This window comes from Cherax quadricarinatus, chromosome 10 (assembly GCF_038502225.1).
Source record: "Cherax quadricarinatus isolate ZL_2023a chromosome 10, ASM3850222v1, whole genome shotgun sequence".
Taxonomy (NCBI): Eukaryota; Metazoa; Arthropoda; class Malacostraca; order Decapoda; family Parastacidae; genus Cherax; species Cherax quadricarinatus.
In genome coordinates this window covers 47,196,929-47,222,209 of record NC_091301.1, presented here as the reverse complement: position 1 = coordinate 47,222,209, position 25,281 = coordinate 47,196,929, and the positions used below count along the sequence as shown (strand labels likewise).

General features: G+C 41.2%; 1 protein-coding gene across 1 annotated transcript in view; it reads right to left on the bottom strand.

Moving 5' to 3' along the window:
- LOC138852525 (vesicle-fusing ATPase 1-like) overlaps positions 1–25,281 on the bottom strand; it is a 541,754-nt gene that overhangs the window by 362,205 nt on the left and 154,268 nt on the right. Inside the window, exon 2 of the mRNA XM_070083830.1 lies at positions 23,027–23,209. Within this exon, the coding sequence (XP_069939931.1) occupies positions 23,027–23,038 (12 nt within the window). The 5' untranslated portion in view covers positions 23,039–23,209. The remainder of the gene's footprint in view (positions 1–23,026; positions 23,210–25,281) is intronic.

Sequence of the window (25,281 nt, the reverse complement as noted above, 5' to 3'; positions counted from 1 at the left end):
ATAAGGAAGTTACAGCTGGTGCCGTAGAAACAGGGAAGTCATAGTTGGTGCTGCTGACACAGACAAGTTACAGCTGGTGCTGCTGACACAGACAAGTTACAGCTGGTGCTGCTGACACAGGAAAGTCACAGCTGGTGCTGCTGACAGGGAGGTCACGGCTGGTGCTGCTGACACTAGAAAGTCACGGGTGGTGCTGGTGACACTGGGAAGTTACAGGTGGTGCTGCTGACACTGGGAAGACATAGCTGGTGCTGCTGACACACACAAGTCATAGCTGCTTGCCGTCTGTCCAGGCTTGAAGGGTGATATCATCTAGATGCTTTTGGCTGCCATCAGATCTGCATAATTGGGGTGGCTCTATTATTGCTGGGCATCTGGCTGTTGAGAGGCTCCAATACCACTTGTTCGTGGGTACAATAATATATATATATATATATATATATATATATATATATATATATATATATATATATATATATATATATATATATATATATATATATATATATATATATATTATTGTACCCACGAACAAGTGGTATTGGAGCCTCTCAACAGCCAGATGCCCAGCAATAATAGAGCCACCCCAATTATGCAGATCTGATGGCATATATATATATATATGTATATATATATATATATATATATATATATATATATATATATATATATATATATATATATATATATATATATATATATATATATATATATATATATACATATTTATATATATTTTTTATTATTATTATCACACTGTCCTATTCCCACCAAGGCAGGGTGGACCGAAAAAGAAAAAAATTCGCAATCATTCACTCCATCACTGTCTTGCCAGAAGGGTGCTTTACACTACAGTTTTTAAACTGCAACATTAACATTAATATATATATATATATATATATATATATATATATATATATATATATATATATATATATATATATATATATATATATATATATATATAGCAACACTGCGACTAGCCAAGGAGTCGAACCCATGCTGCTTTGGCCTGCCTCATGGTGGGCGAAAATTTATGACGCCCTAGTCTATGGGACCATACAATCCTAAAGAGTAGCGCATCCAGCAGAACTGAATGTTGTACTCGCTACCCAAGGACATACGGTGGTGTGGATGACTCTAGGCTAATTTAATTCTACTCGCTGTTTGGAGTACTAGCACAACGAGCAGTATTTTTTATTATTGTACCCACGAACAAGTGGTATTGATCAATAACAACACTTGTTCAATACAACTTGCTCGTGGGTACAGTAATATAAAAATACTGCTCGTTGTACTAGTACACCAAACAGCGAGTAGAATGAAATTAGCCTAGAGTCATCCACACCATTGTGTGTCCTCGGGTAGCGAGTACAACATCCAGTTCTGCTGGATACGCTACTCTTAAGGATTGTGTGGTTCCGTGGAGTAAGGCGTCATGAGTTTTCGCCCACCATGAGGCAGGCCAAAGCAGCATGGGCTCGAGTCCTTTGGCTAGTTGCTGTGTTGTTGTTTATATATATATATATATATATATATATATATATATATATATATATATATATATATATATATATATATATATATATATATATATATATACACACACAAGGAATTCGCGAGAGCAGGCGAAATATACACAAACACTGATCTCTGGCTGAAGGAGACCTTAGGACAAGGTACGCAGTGCTTTACCAATCTACCCACACTGGACAATACCTTGGCGTGTAGCTTGCGCTACACGTTTGATCCAAGGCAGCCAGCTTTCAGCGAGAAGGCTTACAGCTTTTCATCTCATCCCCTGCATGTCCTAAGGTTCGTAGGTTCGAGTCTCCTTCAGCCAGAGATCAGTGTTTATATATATATATATATATATATATATATATATATATATATATATATATATATATATATATATGTGTGTGTGTGTGTGTGTGTGTGTGTGTGTGTGTGTGTGTGTGTGTGTGGAATCTCGGTTATCGAATTAATTTGTTCCAGATGTCGATTCGACAATCAAAATGGACGACAACCAAAGCAATTTTTTCCATAAAGAATATGGTAAATAGAATTAATCCGTTGCCGACGACAGATTTATTAAAAATATACTAACTTCTACATAAAACTGAAAAAATGAATACATAAAAAAACTTTAACTGAAATACGGGACAGTAAATGAAAATTTTATTGCCTCTTACCTGTCAGAGGAGAGTTAATGGGATACTGGAAGCAGGAGGTGGAGGAGACGAGGCGGGATGTTACTGCCTGGAAGTAGAGTCACCTTCTATTTAATAAGTCAGGCAACTGTGCTTCTGGTGTTGTTTCTCTTCTTTGCCTTTATTCACCACTAACACCTTGTTCTGGCTCACTGGTTCTTTGTCTCACCAAAAGCCTGTCCAGTAAGGTTGGTTTCAGGCTCCGTTTTAACACTTGTCTAAATTGAGATATTACACTGTCATTGTACATGTAAGAGACGGATGGCCACTGCTTTGTCTGGATGGTATTTTTCAGCAAACTCCTGCACTTCACGCCGTTAACACACATTTCCTTAACAAGTGCAACGGGCACATGATCAGTTCCCTTCTCTTCCTCTGATGACAGCTCCTCTGCTGCAATCTGTGATGAGTTCAGTTCTGTGTTCCTCTACCAACTCCTCCACCTCATCTCACCTCTAGCCCCAAGGTCATCTCTAGGAACACAATATTCTCTACCTGCTCAAGCTTATCTTCAAATCCCTCAGCCTCTATGAACTCTTGGAATTCAGTAACATACTTTTCAACAGTCATTTTGTCAACACTGGCAGCCTCTCCATGCCTAGTCACACCATGAATGCTACTTTTCTTAAAATTACCAAACCAACCCATTGAGTTTCAGCACTTGTTCATGGTTTTTTCAGGTCATCATGCAACTGCCTCGTTTTTTCGTATTCCGTGCGTAAGCATGTGACCCGAGCCGTTCGCAATGTTGTCCGACAACCAAGAGAACATACGAAAACCAGGACATTTCATTTGTGGAATTCCGTCCTTCGAAAACTGATTTGTTCGACAAGTAATGCAGTCGACAACCCAGGTTCGAGTCTCCTTAGGCCAGAGATCAGGATATATATATATATATATATATATATATATATATATATATATATATATATATATATATATATATATATATATATATATATATATATATATATATATATATATATATATATATATATATATGTATGTATATGGAGAAAAAGAGAGAGGTTAAGAGAGTGGTGAAGCAATGTAAAAAGAGAGCAAATGAGAGAGTGGGTGAGATGTTATCAACAAATTTTGTTGAAAATAAGAAAAAGTTTTGGAGTGAGATTAATAAGTTAAGGAAGCCTAGAGAACAAATGGACTTGTCAGTTAAAAATAGGAGAGGAGAGTTATTAAATGGAGAGTTAGAGGTATTGGGAAGATGGAGGGAATATTTTGAGGAATTGGTAAATGTTGATGAAGATAGGGAAGCTGTAATTTCGTGTATAGGGCAAGGAGGAATAACATCTTGTAGGAGTGAGGAAGAGCCAGTTGTGAGTGTGGGGGAAGTTCGTGAGGCAGTAGGTAAAATGAAAGGGGGTAAGGCAGCCGGGATTGATGGGATGAAGATAGAAATGTTAAAAGCAGGTGGGGATATAGTTTTGGAGTGGTTGGTGCAATTATTTAATAAATGTATGGAAGAGGGTAAGGTACCTAGGGATTGGCAGAGAGCATGCATAGTTCCTTTGTATAAAGGCAAAGGGGACAAAAGAGAGTGCAAAAATTATAGGGGGATAAGTCTGTTGAGTATACCTGGTAAAGTGTATGGTAGAGTTATTATTGAAAGAATTAAGATTAAGACAGAGAATAGGATAGCAGATGAACAAGGAGGCTTTAGGAAAGGTAGGGGGTGTGTGGACCAGGTGTTTACAGTGAAACATATAAGTGAACAGTATTTAGATAAGGCTAAAGAGGTATTTGTGGCATTTATGGATTTGGAAAAGGCATATGACAGGGTGGATAGGGGGGCAATGTGGCAGATGTTGCAGGTGTATGGTGTAGGAGGTAGGTTACTGAAAGCAGTGAAGAGTTTTTACGAGGATAGTGAGGCTCAAGTTAGAGTATGTAGGAAAGAGGGAGATTATCTCCCAGTAAAAGTAGGCCTTAGACAAGGATGTGTGATGTCACCGTGGTTGTTTAATATATTTATAGATGGGGTTGTAAGAGAAGTAAATGCGAGGGTCTTGGCAAGAGGCGTGGAGTTAAAAGATAAAGAATCACACATAAAGTGGGAGTTGTCACAGTTGCTCTTTGCTGATGACACTGTGTTCTTGGGAGATTCTGAAGAGAAGTTGCAGAGATTGGTGGATGAATTTGGTAGGGTGTGCAAAAGAAGAAAATTAAAAGTGAATACAGGAAAGAGTAAGGTTATGAGGATAACAAAAAGATTAGGTGATGAAAGATTGGATATCAGATTGGAGGGAGAGAGTATGGAGGAGGTGACTGTATTCAGATATTTGGGAGTGGACGTGTCAGCGGATGGGTCTATGAAAGATGAGGTGAATCATAGAATTGATGAGGGGAAAAGAGTGAGTGGTGCACTTAGGAGTCTGTGGAGACAAAGAACTTTGTCCTTGGAGGCAAAGAGGGGAATGTATGAGAGTACAGTTTTACCAACGCTCTTATATGGGTGTGAAGCATGGGTGATGAATGTTGCAGCGAGGAGAAGGCTGGAGGCAGTGGAGATGTCATGTCTGAGGGCAATGTGTGGTGTGAATATAATGCAGAGAATTCGTAGTTTGGAAGTTAGGAGGAGGTGCGGGATTACCAAAACTGTTGTCCAGAGGGCTGAGGAAGGGTTGTTGAGGTGGTTCGGACATGTAGAGAGAATGGAGCGAAACAGAATGACTTCAAGAGTGTATCAGTCTGTAGTGGAAGGAAGGCGGGGTAGGGGTCGGCCTAGGAAAGGTTGGAGGGAGGGGGTAAAGGAGGTTTTGTGTGCGAGGGACTTGGACTTCCAGCAGGTATGCGTGAGCGTGTTTGATAGGAGTGAATGGAGACAAATGGTTATTAATACTTGACGTGCTGTTAGAGTGTGAGCAAAGTAACATTTATGAAGGGATTCAGGGAAACCGGCAGGCCGGACTTGAGTCCTGGAGATGGGAAGTACAGTGCCTGCACTCTGAAGGAGGGGTGTTAATGTTGCAGTTTAAAAACTGTAGTGTAAAGCACTGTTCTGGCAAGACAGTGATGGAGTGAATGATGGTGAAAGTTTTTCTTTTTCGGGCCACCCTGCCTTGGTGGGAATCGGCCAGTGTTTACCTGGAGTTTACCTGGAGAGAGTTTCGGGGGTCAAAATATATATATATATATATATATATATATATATATATATATATATATATATATATATATATATATATATAACCTGATCTTTGGCCGAAGGAGACTCAAACCTACAAACCTTGGAACAGGTTATGCAGTACTTTACCGACCGCACCACACTGGACCAAAATACCCTGGCGTCCAGCTCACGCTAGACGTTTTGATCCAAGGCAGCCAGCTTCTATGCAGGTGGCTTACAGTTTTTCGTCTCATCCCCTGCATGCATCGACCGCAAGCTTGTTTCAGCTTGCCAGATAAGCTTGTTTCAGCTTGTCAGTTAGGTTTGTTTCCGCTTGCCAGTTAAGCTTGTTTCCGCTTGCCAGTTAAGCTTGTTTCAACTTGCCAGTTAAGCTTGTTTCAGCTTGCCAGTTAAGCTTGTTTCTGCTTGCCAGTTAAGCTTGTTTCAGCTTGTTAGTTAAGTTTGTTTCCGCTTGCCAGTTAAGCTTGTTTAGGCTTGCCAGTTAAGCTTGTTTCAGCTTGCCAGTTAAGCTTGTTTCTGCTTGCCAGTTAAGCTTGTTTCCGCTTGCCAGTTAAGCTTGTTTAAGCTTGCCAGTTAAGCATGTTTCAGCTTTCCAGTTAAGCTTGTTTCAGCTTGCCAGTTAAGCTTGTTTCGGCTTGCCAGTTAATCTTGTTTAAGCTTGCTAGTTAATCTTGTTTCAGCTTGCCAGCTAAGCTTGTTTCAGCTTGCCAGTTAAGCTTGTTTCAGCTTGCCAATTAAGCTTGTTTCAACTTGCCAGTTAAGCTTGTTTCAGCTTGCCAATTAAGCTTGTTTCAACTTGCCAATTAAGCTTGTTTCAACTTGCCAGTTAAGCATGTTTCAGCTTGCCAATTAAGCTTGTTTCAACTTGCCAGTTAAGCATGTTTCAGCTTGCCAATTAAGCTTGTTTCAACTTGCCAATTAAGCTTGTTTCAGCTTGCCAGTTAAGCCTGTTTCAGCTTGTCAGTTAAGCTTGTTTCAGCTTGGCAGTTAAGCTTGTTTCAGCTTGTCAGTTAAGCCTGTTTCAGCTTGTCAGTTAAGCTTGTTTCAGCTTGGCAGTTAAGCTTGTTTCAGCTTGCCAGTTAAGCCTGTTTCAGCTTGTCAGTTAAGCTTGTTTCAGCTTGTCAGTTAAGCTTGTTTCAGCTTGCCAGTTAAGCTTACTTAACTAGTAAGTGAAAGTATAGCGTGGGATAGTCTTGAAGCTAAATATTTAGTGAATTATTAACTAGAAAAATGATTTAGTTTCCACTGTGCGCAGTTAACTTTTTCCTTCTTTACTAACATATAAACAAATATTTTGAAGTTGTTAGCAATTTGCATTTATATTATTTTATTACTTTTCGCTATTTTCGATACTAGGCATTACGCACCAGATGGGCGCCTTGTACAAAACTAAATTATCCTAGTCAGTCATTATGCTAGGCGCATGGCTTATGGAAATTTCCGTGCCCCCTACCCCCTTTCGATAGCATTTCAAGTTTGCCGATATGTTAGGTACAGCGTACATACCATGAGAGAGAAGGCGTTAGGTGAGAGCACTAGGTGAAGATAGTTTTGAAAAAAAAATGCTGGAGAAAGAAAAATAGGTAATGGTTGCAGGAAGTATTGGAACAAGTGTGACTGGTGTTATTTCTGCAGGTTAGACACCATTTAAAATGTTTTCAAATTCTTGATGTCCAAAAAGTCTGGCACGTCATGTTGTTGGTCACAGTCTTGATGTGAACTTGGTACAGGAAACACCTTCCACGTGTTCATCACAAAGTAAGGAACACATAAAGGCTGGAACAGGACTCCTTGAACACCAGTGGCAGTAAGTCTTCCCAACTTACTAGTGACTAATTTAGCGCCGGAGTTCGAGAACCAAGGCTGTACTTACAGTAGGTGAGGAGAAGAGTGAGCCTTGTTGCTGAGCAGTGGCAGAGAGAAACTAAGGCTTGAAACATATATAAAAGATGATAAAGGGTTGAATGATAAAGTTCTGCTCACTACATTAAACATTAAGAACATGGCAGTAATGGTGCTCAGGCACAGTGAGGCAGACCTGTAGAAATATCGTCAGGTATTCGAAACTCGAGCGGCTGTACTGTGCTGTTATGAACAGTTTTGGGCAGTTCTTCACACCCAGCTGTGTGGTAAAGGTTGGGAGAGGACACCCACCAAATTTTGCAACACGACTGCTTTTCTGCGGCAGTTCCAGCAACAGAACTCGGTAGCTCTTTCCACAAATTTTCAAGTGTAGTCCTGTTAAAGGACTTTGTTGCCAACGTATTTGCGTAGGAGCAAACTGTCCTGTAGCTCGATCGCTAGCGCTCTCAGCTAACACTGACGTCCGGGGTTCGAATCTCCTCCGGTATGGCTGGAACACATTAGGGACGTGTTTCCATAATACACCTGCTATCCCTATCCCAGTTCACCCATCAGTGTAAAATGTGTACCTGGGTGTTAGTCAACTGGTGTTCGACTAAACTGATTTAATTTGCCTGAAATGCTCAGCATAACAAGAGGCTTTCTATATAGTAGTATGTCACTGATGTCAGCTAGGACTGTATACCTTGTACATGTACTTGCAGTAAATAAAGATATTATTATTATTATTATTATTATTATTATTATTATTATTATTATTATTATTATTATGAGGAAAGTACTCATCAATCAAAAAGGTAGGTGATTCGGCAGATACTTACAATGTCCATCATATGACTGGACGCTTGGCCACTCGTTCATCATATGACTGGACGCTTGGCCACTCGTTCAGTAACGTTAAACAAACGCAAGACGAAACAGGGAAAATAAAAATGCTCAGTTGTATGTGCCTGATCCAGTAGCAGTCGTGTAGACATGTGTCACCAGCGACTAGTGACTGACCACGAACCCAGACTCTAAATACGCCCCCATTATCAGGGTCCCCAGAAGGCATGATGCAATTATGGTAATGAGTTAAGTCACATTCGCCCTCAATGTTTCAGAATCTAAAATGAGCAGATGGGGCGACAGTAGTTACAGTCTCGAACTCCAGTGACTTGTACCAATTCATGTTAGGCGGTAGAGGAAACTCATCGGCTAGGGGAAGTTATCAGTCGATGGAAAAATAATGTTTCCCGTCGTGACGGCTGATATTGACAGTCTGGATATACTCACCGACCTGTGAAATAGTTAAAGCTGCGATGGGAACGTTTTACCTCACCTCGCGGGTTGCTGCAACACATTCTGAGCCACTAACTAAAGCATATTCCACCTGATTGTCATTCTTAGCGCAGTGTTTCATAGATACTGTACTGGGATTAACATTTTGCTGGAAGCCCACACAGAGTTCTTAAGAGTAAGTTTCTCACAGGTTATATATATGGTTCTCTCTGGTAAATTTCCCATTCATGACGTTCAATTTCTAGTAGGAAATGATGTGTTTAAGTTTGAGTGCAGTATGTGAGGAACCTTTAGTTCTCACAGAAAAGGTTCTGGAATAAGTAAAAGACTTAGTTCTTTAGCTATTACTGAAGGTCACTGTGACAAGGTCACTGTGACAAGGTCACTGTATATTACACAGGCAATGTAGTATGAAATTAATGAATAAACTCAAGATAGTGAATTAAAGTTAGAGAGCATCTGTGTAGTGGGACTCAGATGCTGCTGCGTCTCCCAAACATAGAGACCAGTTCCAGGATGTCGTTCTCTGTAAAGGTAATATCTCTCAGTGCTCCGGCGCTGCTGTCGATGTAACAGTAAAGCAGTGACACGACAATATACTTGCATCTGCTCATGAGCAGTCATATTTGAAGCGGAAGTGATAAATAATAGTACAACTTTTGTTACACGACTGTGGCATGCAGAGTATGCAACAATTTATTCGGCGTATGTCACACTCCCATATAGGCTGCCTCCCAACCAGTGAACCAGGTGCTCAGGGTTTAACGATCGACAAGGTACTCGTCGTTAAATCAGTACGTGCTGGTTGAGTACGGTGCACTCCGGCTTCTGCTTTGTCATGTGTCATCGTGGTGTACACTTACTGTTATATCTGTACATATTGTACCTACTTGTATATATCAACTGGTGAAGACAAATACATTTAATAGTCTAGTGCTGAGTTTTGTTTGCTCCATATTCCCATTACGACCAGGTCTCACAGGCCGTTCTTACCTGTGTTCGTAATAACGACTTGTTTCGGTTTACCAATGAGAATGGACTCGTCACCAGGTACAGAGAAGCATTGTCAATGGAATATTTTATGTTTGCTCTAAGAAGGAGAATTAAGGTAATGTCAGGTCACTAAGGAAACATTGGCAAAAATATTTGGGCACTAAGAAAGCATTGGCAAAAATTACCAAGTATTTTATTTAGCCTCTTACAGGGGTGGATGTCTCGCCAGTTATGGAAGTTTGCCGCTTGTGAAATAAGGGAACCTGGTCACCATGTCAAACCAACCAGCTTATTTCCATTACCAGTGTTTAATGAACCTTTCTCCTTATGTAAATTGTGCAAGTAACTTAACCGTCTCAAACTCAAATAGCTAATGAGTATCTCTTTACTCTGTGTACCTCTACTCGTTATCCCAGTTCTATGCTATTATAATGCATCAATATGTACTCTGTCGCACTAGCTCAGGCGAGATTGCACAGTTAGTGGTACCACGGGTGTCCCAATAAGAGTAGGACTAGAACCTCGCATCTCGGGTCTTTACTGAAGTTCTTTCTTATCTAGGAATAATGGCCAACACGGTTATTTCTAGATATCCTAAAACTGAAGGTGCACTTTTAAAACATCCCATCAGCCTATCAAAAGCAGGTTACGGGCGTGTGATGAAGTATACGTCAGAAACGAGAGACTTTCTATGCTGGAACTGCATAATCACTGTCCTTTTGACCTTACATGTGGATATTCGGCCATAGTCTTGAGCTGTCTCAAGGAGTGTATCAGAGGTGAGAGTGGTGTGATTCCTTCACATGATGTTCCAAAGCCTCGGTACAACCATAGGTATGTATGTGATTTTCCTACAGCAAACCAGAGAATAGCACAAAGACCAGTGAAAGAACAGTGTGATATGTTAACCGTGCCATGTTCTTTCTCGACAGGCAACTTAGTCCGGATTCAACAAGCAGTTCCTAGAAATACAGTGTAGGTAAGATTTATTGAACTCTTTATAACCAAGGTGAAGTTTAGTTATTTAAATTGTGAGATACGCTTGACAAACGACGTTCTGAGCATTTATTATCCAGTTTAAGCAATGAAGTATGCCAGTCATGGACCCATTAGACCCTGAAGACGATGAAATAGCTCATACAATCTATAGTTTTTGCCTAATACATGTACAAAATTTTACCCAACACACCGGTTTAATTGATATTTGAGAGATAAAGCTAATCAGGTGATAGATTTAATAGATTTTCTATGTAATTTTAGGAATGTGCAACGGTAATGTTCACTGGGTTTTCATGATGTTAATGTGTATAATGCACAATGATACTATGCAAATAACAAAAAAGGCACAATACCGTGACTGGAACGATACACAAATAACCCGCACATAAAAGAGAGAAGCTTACGACGATGTTTCGGTCCGACTTGGACCATTTACAAAGTCACACTAGCCAGAAGTGGAGCAGGACGGCTATATATAGGCAGGAAGAGGTGGTGGTAGTAGTAGTAGTAGTACTAGTACAAGAATGGTATATATTACCGACGAGATGAGATAGAGATGCCCGGGTGTTGCGCATGTGTCTTAATTTCATCTCGTCGGTAATATATACCATTCTTGTACTACTACTACTACTACTACTACCACCACCTCTTCCTGCCTATATATAGCCGTCCTGCTCCACTTCTGGTTAGTGTGACTTTGTAAATGGTCCAAGTCGGACCGAAACGTCGTCGTAAGCTTCTCTCTTTTATGTGCGGGTTATTTGTATGCCATGCAAACCTAGCTGAGATTAATCTATTACAAAATGAGGTATTTTCCCTGCTCTGTGTCCTGGTTCCTAGGCCAGAGGGCACAAAATGCATAGGCGTGGACAATTATGAAGTCAGTGTAGTCACTAAAGTAGATGTTTATCCTGTACCTTAAATATGGTGTACCGTAGCTCGATCGCTAGCGCACTCAGTTCACACACTGAGGTCCGGGGATCTATCCCCCGGTACGGCTGGAGAGCATTAGGAGGTGTTTCCATAAGACACTTGCTGTCCTTGTTCACCGATCAGTAAACTAGTTACCTGGGTGTTAGTGGACTGGTGTGGGTCGCATCCTGGGACAAAACTGACCTAATTTGCCCGAAATGCTCAGCATAATAAGCAGCTTTCTATATAGTAGTATGTTATTAATGTCAACTAGGCCGGTATACCATCACTAATCTTGTAGGACACATAAAGTATGTGTTAAAGCTGGATCTGTTAGAGGATACTATCAGGTTCCATTGGAAGATAAGACAAAAAAAGTCAGTGCTTTTACCCCAAACGTGAGCTTACATGATCATAAAGAAATGACACTTGGAATGCAATATGCACCTGTGACATTTCAACAAATTATAGTTCGGGCGAACAGGTTAGAGGACGTGGAAGCTTACCTAGATGTTCTTGTTATTGTTAATGGCGCCTTGTACCAGCACTTATTGTTAATGGCGCCTTGTACCAGCACTTATTGTTAATGGCACCTTGTACCAGCACTTATTGTTAATGGCACCTTGTACCAGCACTTATTGTTAATGGCACCTTGTACCAGCACTTATTGTTAATGGCGCCTTGTACCAGCACTTATTGTTAATGGCACCTTGTACCAGCACTTATTGTTAATGGCACCTTGTACCAGCACTTATTGTTAATGGCGCCTTGTACCAGCACTTATTGTTAATGGCGCCTTGTACCAGCACTTATTGTTAATGGCGCCTTGTACCAGCACTTATTGTTAATGGCGCCTTGTACCAGCACTTATTGTTAATGGCGCCTTGTACCAGCACTTATTGTTAATGGCACCTTGTACCAGCACTTATTGTTAATGGCGTACCTTATTGTAATGGCCACCAGCACTTATTGTTAATGGCGCCTTGTACCAGCACTTATTGTTAATGGCGCCTTGTACCAGCACTTATTGTTAATGGCGCCTTGTACCAGCACTTATTGTTAATGGCGCCTTGTACCAGCACTTATTGTTAATGGCACCTTGTACCAGCACTTATTGTTAATGGCGCCTTGTACCAGCACTTATTTTTAATGGCGCCTTGTACCAGCACTTATTGTTAATGGCGCCTTGTACCAGTACTTATTGTTAATGGCACCTTGTACCAGCACTTATTGTTAATGGCACCTTGTACCAGCACTTATTGTTAATGGCGCCTTGTACCAGCACTTATTGTTAATGGCACCTTGTACCAGCACTTATTGTTAATGGCACCTTGTACCAGCACTTATTGTTAATGGCACCTTGTACCAGCACTTATTGTTAATGGCACCTTGTACCAGCACTTATTGTTAATGGCACCTTGTACCAGCACTTATTGTTAATGGCGCCTTGTACCAGCACTTATTGTTAATGGCACCTTGTACCAGCACTTATTGTTAATGGCACCTTGTACCAGCACTTATTGTTAATGGCGCCTTGTACCAGCACTTATTGTTAATGGCGCCTTGTACCAGTACTTATTGTTAATGGCACCTTGTACCAGCACTTATTGTTAATGGCACCTTGTACCAGCACTTATTGTTAATGGCGCCTTGTACCAGCACTTATTGTTAATGGCACCTTGTGCCAGCACTTATTGTTAATGGCGCCTTGTACCAGCACTTATTGTTAATGGCGCCTTGTACCAGCACTTATTGTTAATGGCGCCTTGTACCAGCACTTATTGTTAATGGCACCTTGTACCAGCACTTATTGTTAATGGCGCCTTGTACCAGCACTTATTGTTAATGGCACCTTGTACCAGCACTTATTGTTAATGGCGCCTTGTACCAGCACTTATTGTTAATGGCACCTTGTACCAGCACTTATTGTTAATGGCACCTTGTACCAGCACTTATTGTTAATGGCACCTTGTACCAGCACTTATTGTTAATGGCACCTTGTACCAGCACTTATTGTTAATGGCACCTTGTACCAGCACTTATTGTTAATGGCACCTTGTACCAGCACTTATTGTTAATGGCGCCTTGTACCAGCACTTATTGTTAATGGCACCTTGTACCAGCACTTATTGTTAATGGCACCTTGTACCAGCACTTATTGTTAATGGCACCTTGTACCAGCACTTATTGTTAATGGCGCCTTGTACCAGCACTTATTGTTAATGGCACCTTGTACCAGCACTTATTGTTAATGGCACCTTGTACCAGCACTTATTGTTAATGGCACCTTGTACCAGCACTTATTGTTAATGGCACCTTGTACCAGCACTTATTGCGTTTAGTAGATCTGTTTAGAAAGTTGTATCTATAACACTTGGTGATGTGATTACAAGAAAAGTTAGGTAATTTTCGGGCAAGATGAGACGTCGCCTATCACAGCAAAAGTAGAGACAATCCACATCATCAAAATGCTTGTTACTAGACAAGTTGTGATGCAATTTTTGGGCATAGCCAAAAAAAAAAAATCTCGCAGCACTTCCATAACTTTGTTGATAATTTCAAAGTGTTGGTTCATAGAAATGAATAGTACCAGAACGTTTTTGAACTACAAAAATAACTATGAATTTCTCCAGTACTGCAGAGCCGGGTTCTAATGTATCTTTTATTGTGTCAGTCAGTACTGTTGAGGAGGAAGCTGGTGATATTTGTCTTCATTGGTGACGGATTTCTTACATCCTGTTTGTGTTTATTCCACTAAATTAAACCGTAGGGGAGGTAGGTGTTCCTCTCCTTTATATAAACACTCGACCATTCTGAGGCTGTCTTTGGCTCGTCACCCAACTCAGTACTGGCATATATAGTGACCACAACCCCAATCACTTTTAAAGACAGTGCGTACAACAAAACTGTACACGTCCAGCAATAACAATAACAATAACAACAACATGAGAATTGACAATATAATCATTATCAACAACAACAAACCAGTAAGAACAATATAATAACCAGGAATAAAAAAAATATCCAACGAAACAGAAGCAAGAACAACAACTGCAACACAAAAAAATATCAAGAACAAAAAAAATAATGACAACAACAGCAATACTAACGGCCCCTTTCAAGGTAGGTGAAATTGACCTGTACTCCCTGGAACGCAGGCAAGAAAGATACTTAATAATATACACCTGGAAAATCTTAGAGGGACTATTCCCAAGTCTGTATACTGAAATCACTTCCTACGAAAGCAAAAGACTCGGCAGGTGGTGCAACATCCCCCAACGAGTACACTAAGAGACAACACAAGTGTCAGAGGCCCAACACTGTTCAATTGCCTCCCAGCATACATGAGGGTAATTACCAACAGATCCCTGGCTGTCTTCAAGAAGGTACTGAACACACACCTAAAGTCAGTACCTGACCAGCTGGGCTGCTCTTTGTACTTCGGCTTGGGTGCGGCCAGCAGTAACAGCCTGGTTGATCAGGCCCTGATCCACTGAGAGGCCTGGTCATGGACCGGGCCGCTGGGGCGTCGACCCCCAGAACACCCTCCAAGTATACTCCAGATAAAAACCAAAAATAAGAACAGAAACGATAGTAACTGCTGCACCAAAAACATGTGTAACAACATGTGTAACAACAAAATGTGTAACAACAACATGTGTAACAACAATAATAACAATAACTGCAAGAACAACAAAATAAAAACTAGTATAATAAACTAATATATTATTTTTTAAGGGGTTGACGGGTAAGCCAGCGGAAGGCCTCGGTCAGATGACCAAAAGCTCCAGGGGTGGGTCATCATATGACTAAGACCCGCGTCAGGAAACACTTGTCCTGTTTCCTGACGAATCTTACCCAACCTAACCTAACAACCAATAAAATCCAATAAAACTTAGTAGAAACATGTGACCAGCACTTTTGCCATACAGTTTGTTACTTTATTAGGTTTAAATCCTATCGACTACTTAAGGGTCATTGCTGCCATTTGTCATCTGTACATCACTAGTCAATAAAGATGTTTGTGCTGACACACATATATGTCTCTCGCTGTATACAACGTTGCTTGTGGAACATTCACATCTGAACAGATTGGTTAATTGAGTTTAACAAATCGAGGGTGATTAATGAGGCTTGTTCACCAGCAGTGTAACCACCAACATCAACGAGTACTCTTACTCCAGAGTAACAGCGAGTGTATATACCTGATCTCTCAAGGTATACTGGAGAAGAACACTTTTAACATTGGATTTGTTTTCATAAAGAAAGACGAGATTATAGCTGGATAAGACATTGATAATTCAGTCATTCTGAAAGTGACTGGAAGTTAGTAAGCAATGCTTTTAAATAATTTCTTCTATTGAAAGTTTTTCTCTGATCTTGTTATACCTATCAATTACCAGATAACTTAGTAGTGATCTAAATTTTTTACTAACGTATTAAAATAATCGATAACATTTACGTCTTCCTCATATTCATATGGAATTAATATGAGTAGATAACAATTTAAGTATATTTCTTTATGTCATTTTTTTTAACTAAATCAATTTTGCAGGCTAAGATCTGTTGTCATACCTCAGATCATTTCAAAGTTCAGCTCTATCCAAGGTATATTACCACCCCTCAGGATGCGATCTACAACAGTCGACTAACGTCCAGGTACCTACTTACTGCTAGGTGACGTGGGGCAGCAGGAATAAGGAAACATGCCCAACGTTTCACCCTTGCAGGCAGAGTCAGGCTACATCTAAACATCTACTCAAACTTCCTACTGCTTCGTGACTTTCTTCTAGCTAAGCCAAACACTCTCAGTCATGACCATAACAACTCACTGTGTACTGAACTTGGGCTCTAAGTTGCTGGAGTTCTTAGAGGCTTTTACGAAACTTCAACATTCACTAACCATTTCATTTTATATTTCATTTACTTATGAATGCAGGAAGTTAGTTCCCTGTCCCATGTATTTTTAAGTGTTTGAAACATTTTGACAATAATTGTGAATTCTTAATAAGTTAGAAAACAAGTGGCAGAGTTCTTGGACATACTTACTGGTAATTGAGATTCCATTATATCTCTCGGTCATGTACAGGAAAGTTAGTTCCCTACTTGTTGTTAACTTACTAACAATGCTAGTAGTAATAAAACTTTATATTTAATTAACATTACTAACTGTGGTAGTATTATTGTTGGTGGTACACAGGCTGGTGGTGACGCACTCTTACTGGGCAGCCTCCAGGATGATGTTTCACTGGTTCTTATCCACCTTGACGAAGCCTCACGCTGCAGCTTCCCTCTCTACGCCCCCGAGAACTGGTCACAGACCGAGCCGCGGGGGCTTTGACCCCCGAAACAATCTCCACGTATACCTGCATCACTGTTCAGTATTTTTTAACATCTCAACTACTGTACATTTTCCTGAATTACGGTAGTCCTATTGCTTGTAGGCTAGCTCACCTAGTGATTGTAGGCTAGCTCACCTAGTGATTGTAGGCTAGCTCACCTAGTGATTATAGGTTAACTTGCCTAGTGATTGTAGGCTAGCTCACCTAGTGATTGTAGGCTAGCTCACCTAGTGATTGTAGGCTAGCTCACCTAGTGATTATAGGTTAACTTGCCTAGTGATTGTAGGCTAGCTCAGGACAGCGTCTGGGGAAGAAATCATGGGCGAAAGCGGTTGAGGCGCCTCCCACAGAAGGGGTAGTTGCAAGGTCCCAGCATACGAGTAGAGCCCGGGGGATGGTGGGGGTCTCGAGAAGCCGAATGCCAAAGAAGGACAGTCTAATGTACGTGCGGGAACGGGAAAGACCCGCAAACATAGAGGAAAACCACTTTTTTTGTATATTCAAGTGTGTCACCATCAATGCCAATGGCCTGAAGGCGAGAGTTAAACAAGTATGGATGGAGTGGTTTTTGCGATGTTACGCTGTGGATGTATGTTTTATACAGTTGAGTTATAGTTGAAAGGCTACCGAATGTATGTGAGTAATTCTTTAAAATTCAAGGGTGGGGTGGCTATAGCAGTGAAGGAGTCCAGCCCTTGGCGCATCTTGGGATGGGAGGAGGGGGGAGGTGGAAGGGTGGTAAGGGTGGATGGGTATTGGGGTGGGGTTAGAGTTTGTTTTATTGGAGTTTATATGCCTGCAGAAAGCAACTCTAAAGTTAAAATAGATTTTGTGAGCGAGGTTTTAACGTTTCACACTCGGGGTTTGCCTTTAATTTCGGTTTTGGGTGGGGATTGGAATTGCGTTATCCGCCATGGTGATGTTGAGCCGAGGGGGGGGCGGGGTGCATTTTACCTGTCCTAAGAAAATTGCTGGGGGATGCAGGGGTTTATGATGTGGTGGGGCGGGGTGGGTGGGGGGTAGAGCACACGTTTGTCCGCAGAGGCTACGCGGCCCGTCTGAATAGACTTTACGTAACACAAGGAATTCGAGTTGGGCGTGTATAGACCTTTGATGTGGGGTTTTCAGACCACCGTGCAGTGCTAGCAGATTTGGACTAGGATGGAATGATGCAGATTTATCTAGGTTATTGGGAACTAAACGTGCGGCTTTTGGAAGGGGAGGGGGATGGGTCCAGGATTGGTGGAAGAATCTCTGGGAAATGCAGAGGGAAGGTGAATGTTTGTTGGAATGGTGGAAAATGCGCGCCAAACCTGGGATAGCGAGTTATTGTAGGAATAGGGGTAAGGATGAGGCGAGGTGGAGGTATGGGCTGCAAAATTACTTGGAGGGGAAATTGAACGATTATTATGTTGGGGGCGGAAGTAGTAGGTATGAGGACATTGAACATCTCCGCAACCAACTTGCTGAAATTCACAATGAGCGTTTCAATGCGGTTAGATTCAGGGCGGGCATGGAAGAGGTGCTATGGGGTGACAAACCTTTGGGTTGTGCCCTGCGGAAATTTAGGGTTAGACAACAGGCAACATCCCTCCTGCGTTTGGAAGTATGCACCGGTTTGGGTGGATACCTGCCTGGTCATTCACTCTCTAATACGGACAGCATGAGTTTTTATACTGATCTTTGGTTTGAGGAAAAGCTCTGACGAAGAGCAGGGGGGCTTCATGAGGGTGGTCTGATGGGGGGGTATACAGAAAAGTCATAAGTGAAAGGGATCGGAGGGTACTAGAAGGTAGGAGGTCGAGGAGGCGATTTTTAAGATGAGTAAAGGGAAGGCACCAGGTATGAGTACAGGTGAATGGTAAGTTAGGGCAGCCTGTATGTATGGAACGGGGTTTGAGGCAAGGGTCCCCCCTCTCTCAGCTGCTTTTTGCCTGTGTGCAAAATCCATTTTATGAACTGGTGGATGGCGGTTTGAGGTGTGGGGTATTGGGTAATAACTGTGCAGCAAGTGTAGTCGGTTACGTGGATGATACCACGATTTCGTTAAAAGGGGAGGAGGACTTGCAGGTCGTGGGTAGGGTTGTTGAGTTTTTTTGGGCAGTAACTGGTATGTGTGTCAACAGAGCAAAATCAAAATTATTGGAGGTGGGTACATGGGTGGGGGGAGGTTTGGGTGAAAGGTATGGGTGGTCAGTCATGGTGCAACTTAAAATTTGTGGGATCGTGTACATGGCGGAAGAGATGGAGGGTCGAAGGGTAAATTCTGAATTGGTGGTAAAAAAGGCTTTAGACCGTCTCAGAGGATTAAGAGCTGAGGATGTCTCCTTGCAACAGAGGGCAGTGGTGGTTAACTCTCTTGTTTACAGTAAGGTATGGGGAGTGGCTGAGGTATACCCATTACGGGATGTGGATATTCAGGAGCTGCAGAGAAGGGTTTTATGTTATGTTTGGGGTTACGGGAGAGCTTGGTTGAGTAGGGAGGTTGTCATGACACATGTACGTCTTGGGGGTTTAGGTCTCTTGGCATTGGGGCCACTGGCGAAGGCCCTATATGTAAAGCAACGGTTCCTTAGGAAGGGCGGGGAGAGGGGAGTCCGGGTGGGTCAGCTAATGGTAGATATACGCAAATGGTGGAGTGGCAGAGGATTAATAGAGTGTGAGGACATGTTGCATTTGTTTTTGAAGTTGAAAAATGTTCAAAGGATTAGGGCGGGGCAGATGGTGCGGATATGTTGCCATAGGAAAATTGTGCAGGGGTGTCTGTTTTTCCGCTGTATAATTGGGGGGAAATATGGGACGGCTTTTGTAAGCTTAAGTTGGCACCGAGGGTTTGCAAATTAGTGTACAGATTCATCATGGGTATTTTAGCATCGAAATCAGTTTTAAGCAGGATGGGCTTGGTAAGGGAGGCGAATTGTTTAAGTTGCGGTCTGGAAGAAACTGCATTTCATGCTGTTTATTTTTGTGAAACATTGGAAGAAGTTCATACGTGGTTGGAGAGGGTTTTAGGGTTTCTTAGTGGGGGAAGTATCTCAACTGTACGGGCCTTAACCTCGGAAGTTAGCGGAGTGTCAAGGGAGGTAAGAAGAGCAATACTGTACGTGGTGGCTGATTTCCTATATATATCATGGGGTATGAGGGAAACCGAGGGAGCAGTTAGGGTTAAGGCGATTGCAGCGGGTATTTATAGAACATCTTGTAGGAACAGACTCCTTTATGGTGGAAGGTAGGGTGCCGTTTTCCCTGCAAGCTATAGGAGTCTTACAGTACAGCAGTTACTGCAACGAGAGGGGGGTAAGGCAGCGAGGGGTTGGACTCATCCCGTGGTAACACCCTAAGGTATGTTATGATCTTTAGGGTGTAGTCATGTAAGTTACATGTGCTTGAGGATGTATGGATGTGATGGCGTTGTGCAACTGAGATCTTTATTTGTTCTAAGTTCTGGTCATTACATCTAGCAAGACGGACAAAACATCTCTGTTCAGTATATGCTTTTCCTTTTGTGAAACTGGACCAGTTCCCGACCATGGCCGAGTTTGTAATTTTTTTTTTTTTTTTGCTGATTTTTTTGGTGAGGTAGTGAAGTCTGTCGGGTCTTTCCCAGTGTCCTCGTAGGTATTGTTCTGACATGTAGCACACAGACATCATGCTGATGTCAGCACCAATAGTATAGTGATTTAATTGCCATTTTAGAGGTTTATTTTAAGCATTCTAATTGGTGTGTGAGAGAAATATTGTCTTTTGGTTATCCTTTTGTAAAACGACCATCCCATGAGGTTTGTCGTTAATTTTTCTGACTGAGGACACAATATTTCAGCTACCTAAGATTCTATCATGTTAATTAAGTAGTTGTCTCTAGGGTTTCTACTATTATGTCACTACATGAAAGAACAAACCTTATTGTACTGGGAACGTAGAAGTGTGTCCTTTTTTGTCATCTTTGAACCTTCATCAGGTCCATCGTCCTGCACGCTCTTGCCGAGTAAAATGTAGCTCTTCACTAGGGTTTTATTACATATAATTGTATCTCTTTTGAATGTATATAGGCTATGCTGGCCAAATAAGTTTTTTTTACTCATGCTTACACCTTACGGGTTGGACCACCTGGCAAGGGTATACAACTGGGGCAGGTGGACGCCAAGGTCTTCCATTTACAGTTATTTTATCTTATGAACATGTGCGTCCATAACTGATTTGCGAGTTGGTTATGGATATCGGGTGTTTTATCATGTTGTATGTACTGTTTTGGTTTGTACTGCCTTTTTTGCATTTTGGCTACAATTAACACACACACACAAAAAAAAAAAGCTATGACCGTTTAAAATTAGATTGATGGTGGTTTTTGACTGATGTAAATTTTATAACATTGACACATGGGTTCTATACCAGTAAGGTTTGCATACTGGAATATAGACTGAGTTCAAAAGGTATTAATGTACTCCTAATTAAAGTTTTCAATGGTTAGATGATAATGTAACATGTGTATGGTGTGAAGGGGAACAGTATCTCGACAGGGGGGGGTAAGTCGAAGTAATTCCACATTCGACCTTATGGCCCATACACATATGGGTGTTAATAATGATTGTACGTGGTAGTTAGGAACTTACAATTGATTCCTTGTCATAAATATGTACCTAACTCTTGGATTGTATACTGAAAACTTTTATATTACTCGTGGAGTAATTATGATTTTATGTACCTGTTCTATTGTTCTTTTGTAACTTGAAGTTTTTAAATAAATATAAAAAAAAAATGTCTGTATGGAGGATTAAATATAATAATAAAAAATAAATAAACTTGATTGTTATACAATGATGTATAATACAGTTGTATGTGAATTAAATGTATCCTGTTCCTTGTCAGGGTTTTCCATATATTTGTTTGTTATCACTTATGTTATCACTTATGTTATCACTTATGTTATCACTTATGTTATCACTTATGTTATTTTTTTAATTTCCAGTAATGAACTGGATAACTAGCTTTGGACATTGCAGTGTTTTGTTAAGTTTTAATTTTGGGGTTTTTGAGTTGTATATAGGCGGTGAGTGGTTAAGTTAGTCCAGGGTTTTGGTCTAATACTCTTTTGATGTTGAAGTTTTGATTGTGTTTATCCTTTATAAACCTGACTGTTAATCGTTGATGTATGTTCTCATTGTATGTATTTCATATGTATACTGTTCTTTTAAATAAAATATAAAAAAAAAAAATTAAGTACGTGTACACAAATAACCCGCACATAAAAGAGAGAAGCTTACGACGACGTTTCGGTCAGACTTGGACCATTGACAAAGTCACACAAGTCGGACCGAAACGTCGTCGTAAGCTTCTCTCTTTTATGTGCGGATTATTTGTGTATTGTTCCAGTCACGGTATTGTGCCTTTTTGTTATTTATTTAAGTACCTGATCTGCATATAGTCTAGGGCAATTACTCTCTATTCTCCAATAGTTTAGGGGGATCTGTAAAACCAGTTTCTTACAAACACTCACTACTACTTTATTCCCTACAATGTGGATTAACATAAACTCTCAGTGGATATACACTGAGAGACATAAACCTCTCGACTCATGAAATCGTAATAACAGGACTGGAAACAAACCACGGAACGGATGGGGTTCAAACACAACCCATTCCGTGGTTTGTTTTTATAAACCACGGATATACTAGTGAGAATATATACAAAGTGCTCCCCAGTATACCAGCACCCCGAGATGAACATTATAATAATAATAATAATAATAATAATAATAATAATAATAATAATAATAATAATAATAATAATAATACAATAAAAACAGAAATAATTTTAATTATTGTAATAATGCATATTTTGTGATAAAAATGCAACAGTGGTTTTAGTGAAGGCGACTGTGAAACTTGGCTAGGACTAGCTACAAAATATTGCTAGATGTCTATTGAAAAGTATTTACAAAAATGTAACTGAAGCATTTATTATACAGCTGATGTAGAGAGAATGAGTACAACCTTGAGAGAGAGAGAGAGAGAGAGAGAGAGAGAGAGAGAGAGAGAGAGAGAGAGAGAGAGAGTATACAACTACAGAAGACAACACAGGTCGTCTCTAGCAACTTGTGTGCAACATTTCGTCAACAGGTGCTACTAACCAGCAAGTCCGTCTAGTATAGACCGTTGTGTAGGCCTTAACAGTATTGAAGAACATCTAGAAGAACTAGTTCTCTAAGCCCCGCCGGGTGGGTCTAGAGTTCTAGGCGGGGAAAAGCAGTGGTGGGGGAGAGAAGAGTGTTAACTTACCCCCCCGTACATGGTGAGGACACAGGTAGTACACAGAGACACAGACACCCACACCCACACTCGCCGCCCGTCACCCACTGGTGGTGATGCTGCTGGTGGTGGTGCTGTTATTGTGGGCGGCACAGTGGGCAGAACAACCCACTTCACCACCACCACCACCTTCTCGCCAAGCTTCCTTCACACCTGTTGACCAAGTTCGACACTCAAGGTTGATCTTCAGAATACTGTTGAGTGGATATAGGAAGTACATACTAGCTGACTGACACCTTACTTTATGTCGCCAAGCGGCTGGCACACTGTGCACCCCGTGCTCATCCTGTCAGCTGTAGCGCAGTACAACAACAGGATTACAGAGGTGTCACAATAGGTCTCTGTCAGACCCAACTTTGTATAGTTACATCTTTAAAAATAAATTACTGTTATTTCGTGTACCGTATTTAAAAAATTTTACTTACCTGCTCAGAACAATACAATATGTTAATACAATCTCAAGGAAATTCTTGTATTTATTAATTATTACCTCTGTAGACACTGGTCATTATTAGGTTACTGTCTCGTTAACTAAAAGTTCACCCCATCTAACCGGTGCAAAAATATGGATACATTCAAAATTTAAGACCATGTCATTAACCATGAAATGTTGATAAATTAGACACTTGTGCAACTGTTCACATGTGCAACTCTTGGGTATCTTTATTGAGGAAACGTTTCGCCACACAGTGGCTTCATCAGTCCATACAAAGGAGAATCTTGAAGAACAGGAGGAGAATGAGGTAATCAGTCCCTCAACCTTGAGTCGATGTGGTCAGTCCATCAATCTTGAATAGAATACGGCATGAGTGTGGAGGAGCTTATAAACCGTAGGCAGGAGAGGTGCAGCAGTCGTAGGTGGTGTCACATTTGTTCAATGTGGAAGTAGGTCGTGCCTAAGGGTTAGGCAAGCGAAGAATTCCCAAGTATTAAGATCCCAAGAAGTTGCAGTGTCTGGCAGGATTGTAGACGAATGGTTCATCTACAATCTGAACCATTCATCTACAATCCTGTCAGACACTGCAATTTATCAACGAGTCGGTTCTTTGGACCATTCATCTACAACCATGAAATGGATTAACATTTCCTGTATGACTGGCTAACCCACCTCTCAAAATAGATGGATGTTTAAACATTTTGAGATAAAAATTTTCAAGGGTGTGACCCCCCTCCTTGTTTCTACCCACACATCTCTTGTCATGGGCATCTCTATACAACCTATACTGCTAATGAAACTAATAGCCTAGTGTGGAAAAAGACACGTACAGTTCTGGACATTTATTAAAGGAAACGTTTCGCCACGAGTGGCTTCTTCGATCCAAATACATATAAAACTAAGAAAACGAGTGTATATAGCGGAAGGAGTCAGGTGAAGTGTCGTGTGGGTAGTGGTGGTGGTGGTGGTAGTAGCAGTAGTGGAACTAAGGAGGTGAGATGGATGGTTACAGAAGGACCTGTTGACATCATGTAACAGCAGTTTCCAGAATGGGTAATATTCTGTTGATTAGCAATTTAATTGTTGTCAGTAACAATATAAAGCAAAAATCAGGTAGTTATAGTAATTGGTAATCAACAGAATATTACCCATTCTGAAAACTGCTGTTACATGATGTCAACAGGTCCTTCTGTAACCATCCATCTCACCTCCTTAGTTCCACTACTGCTACTACTACCACCACCACCACTACCACCACCACCACCACCACCACCACCACTACCACCACCACCACCACTACTACTACCACCACTACTACCACCACCACCACTACCACCACCACCACCACCACCACCACCACCACCACCACCACCACCACCACCACTACTACTACCACCACTACTACCACCACCACCACTACCACCACCACCACAACCACCACCACCACCACAACCACCACCACCACCACTACTACTACCACCACCACCACCACCACTACCACCACCACCACTACCACCACCACCACTACCACCTCTACCCACACGACACTTCACCTGACTCCTGCCACTATATACACTCGTTTTCTTAGTTTTATCTGTATTAGGACGTTTCCTTTAATAAATGTCCTGAACTGTACATGAGTGTCTTTTTCCACATCTTGTCGGTATCACCATGCCATTTCCCCTTATAGCCGAGTCTTCGTTATACAACCTGTATTGCTAGTGAAACTTATAGCCGAGTCTTCAAAATTACTTTGACAGGCTGTTTCCTTCCACTCGCAAACCACCCA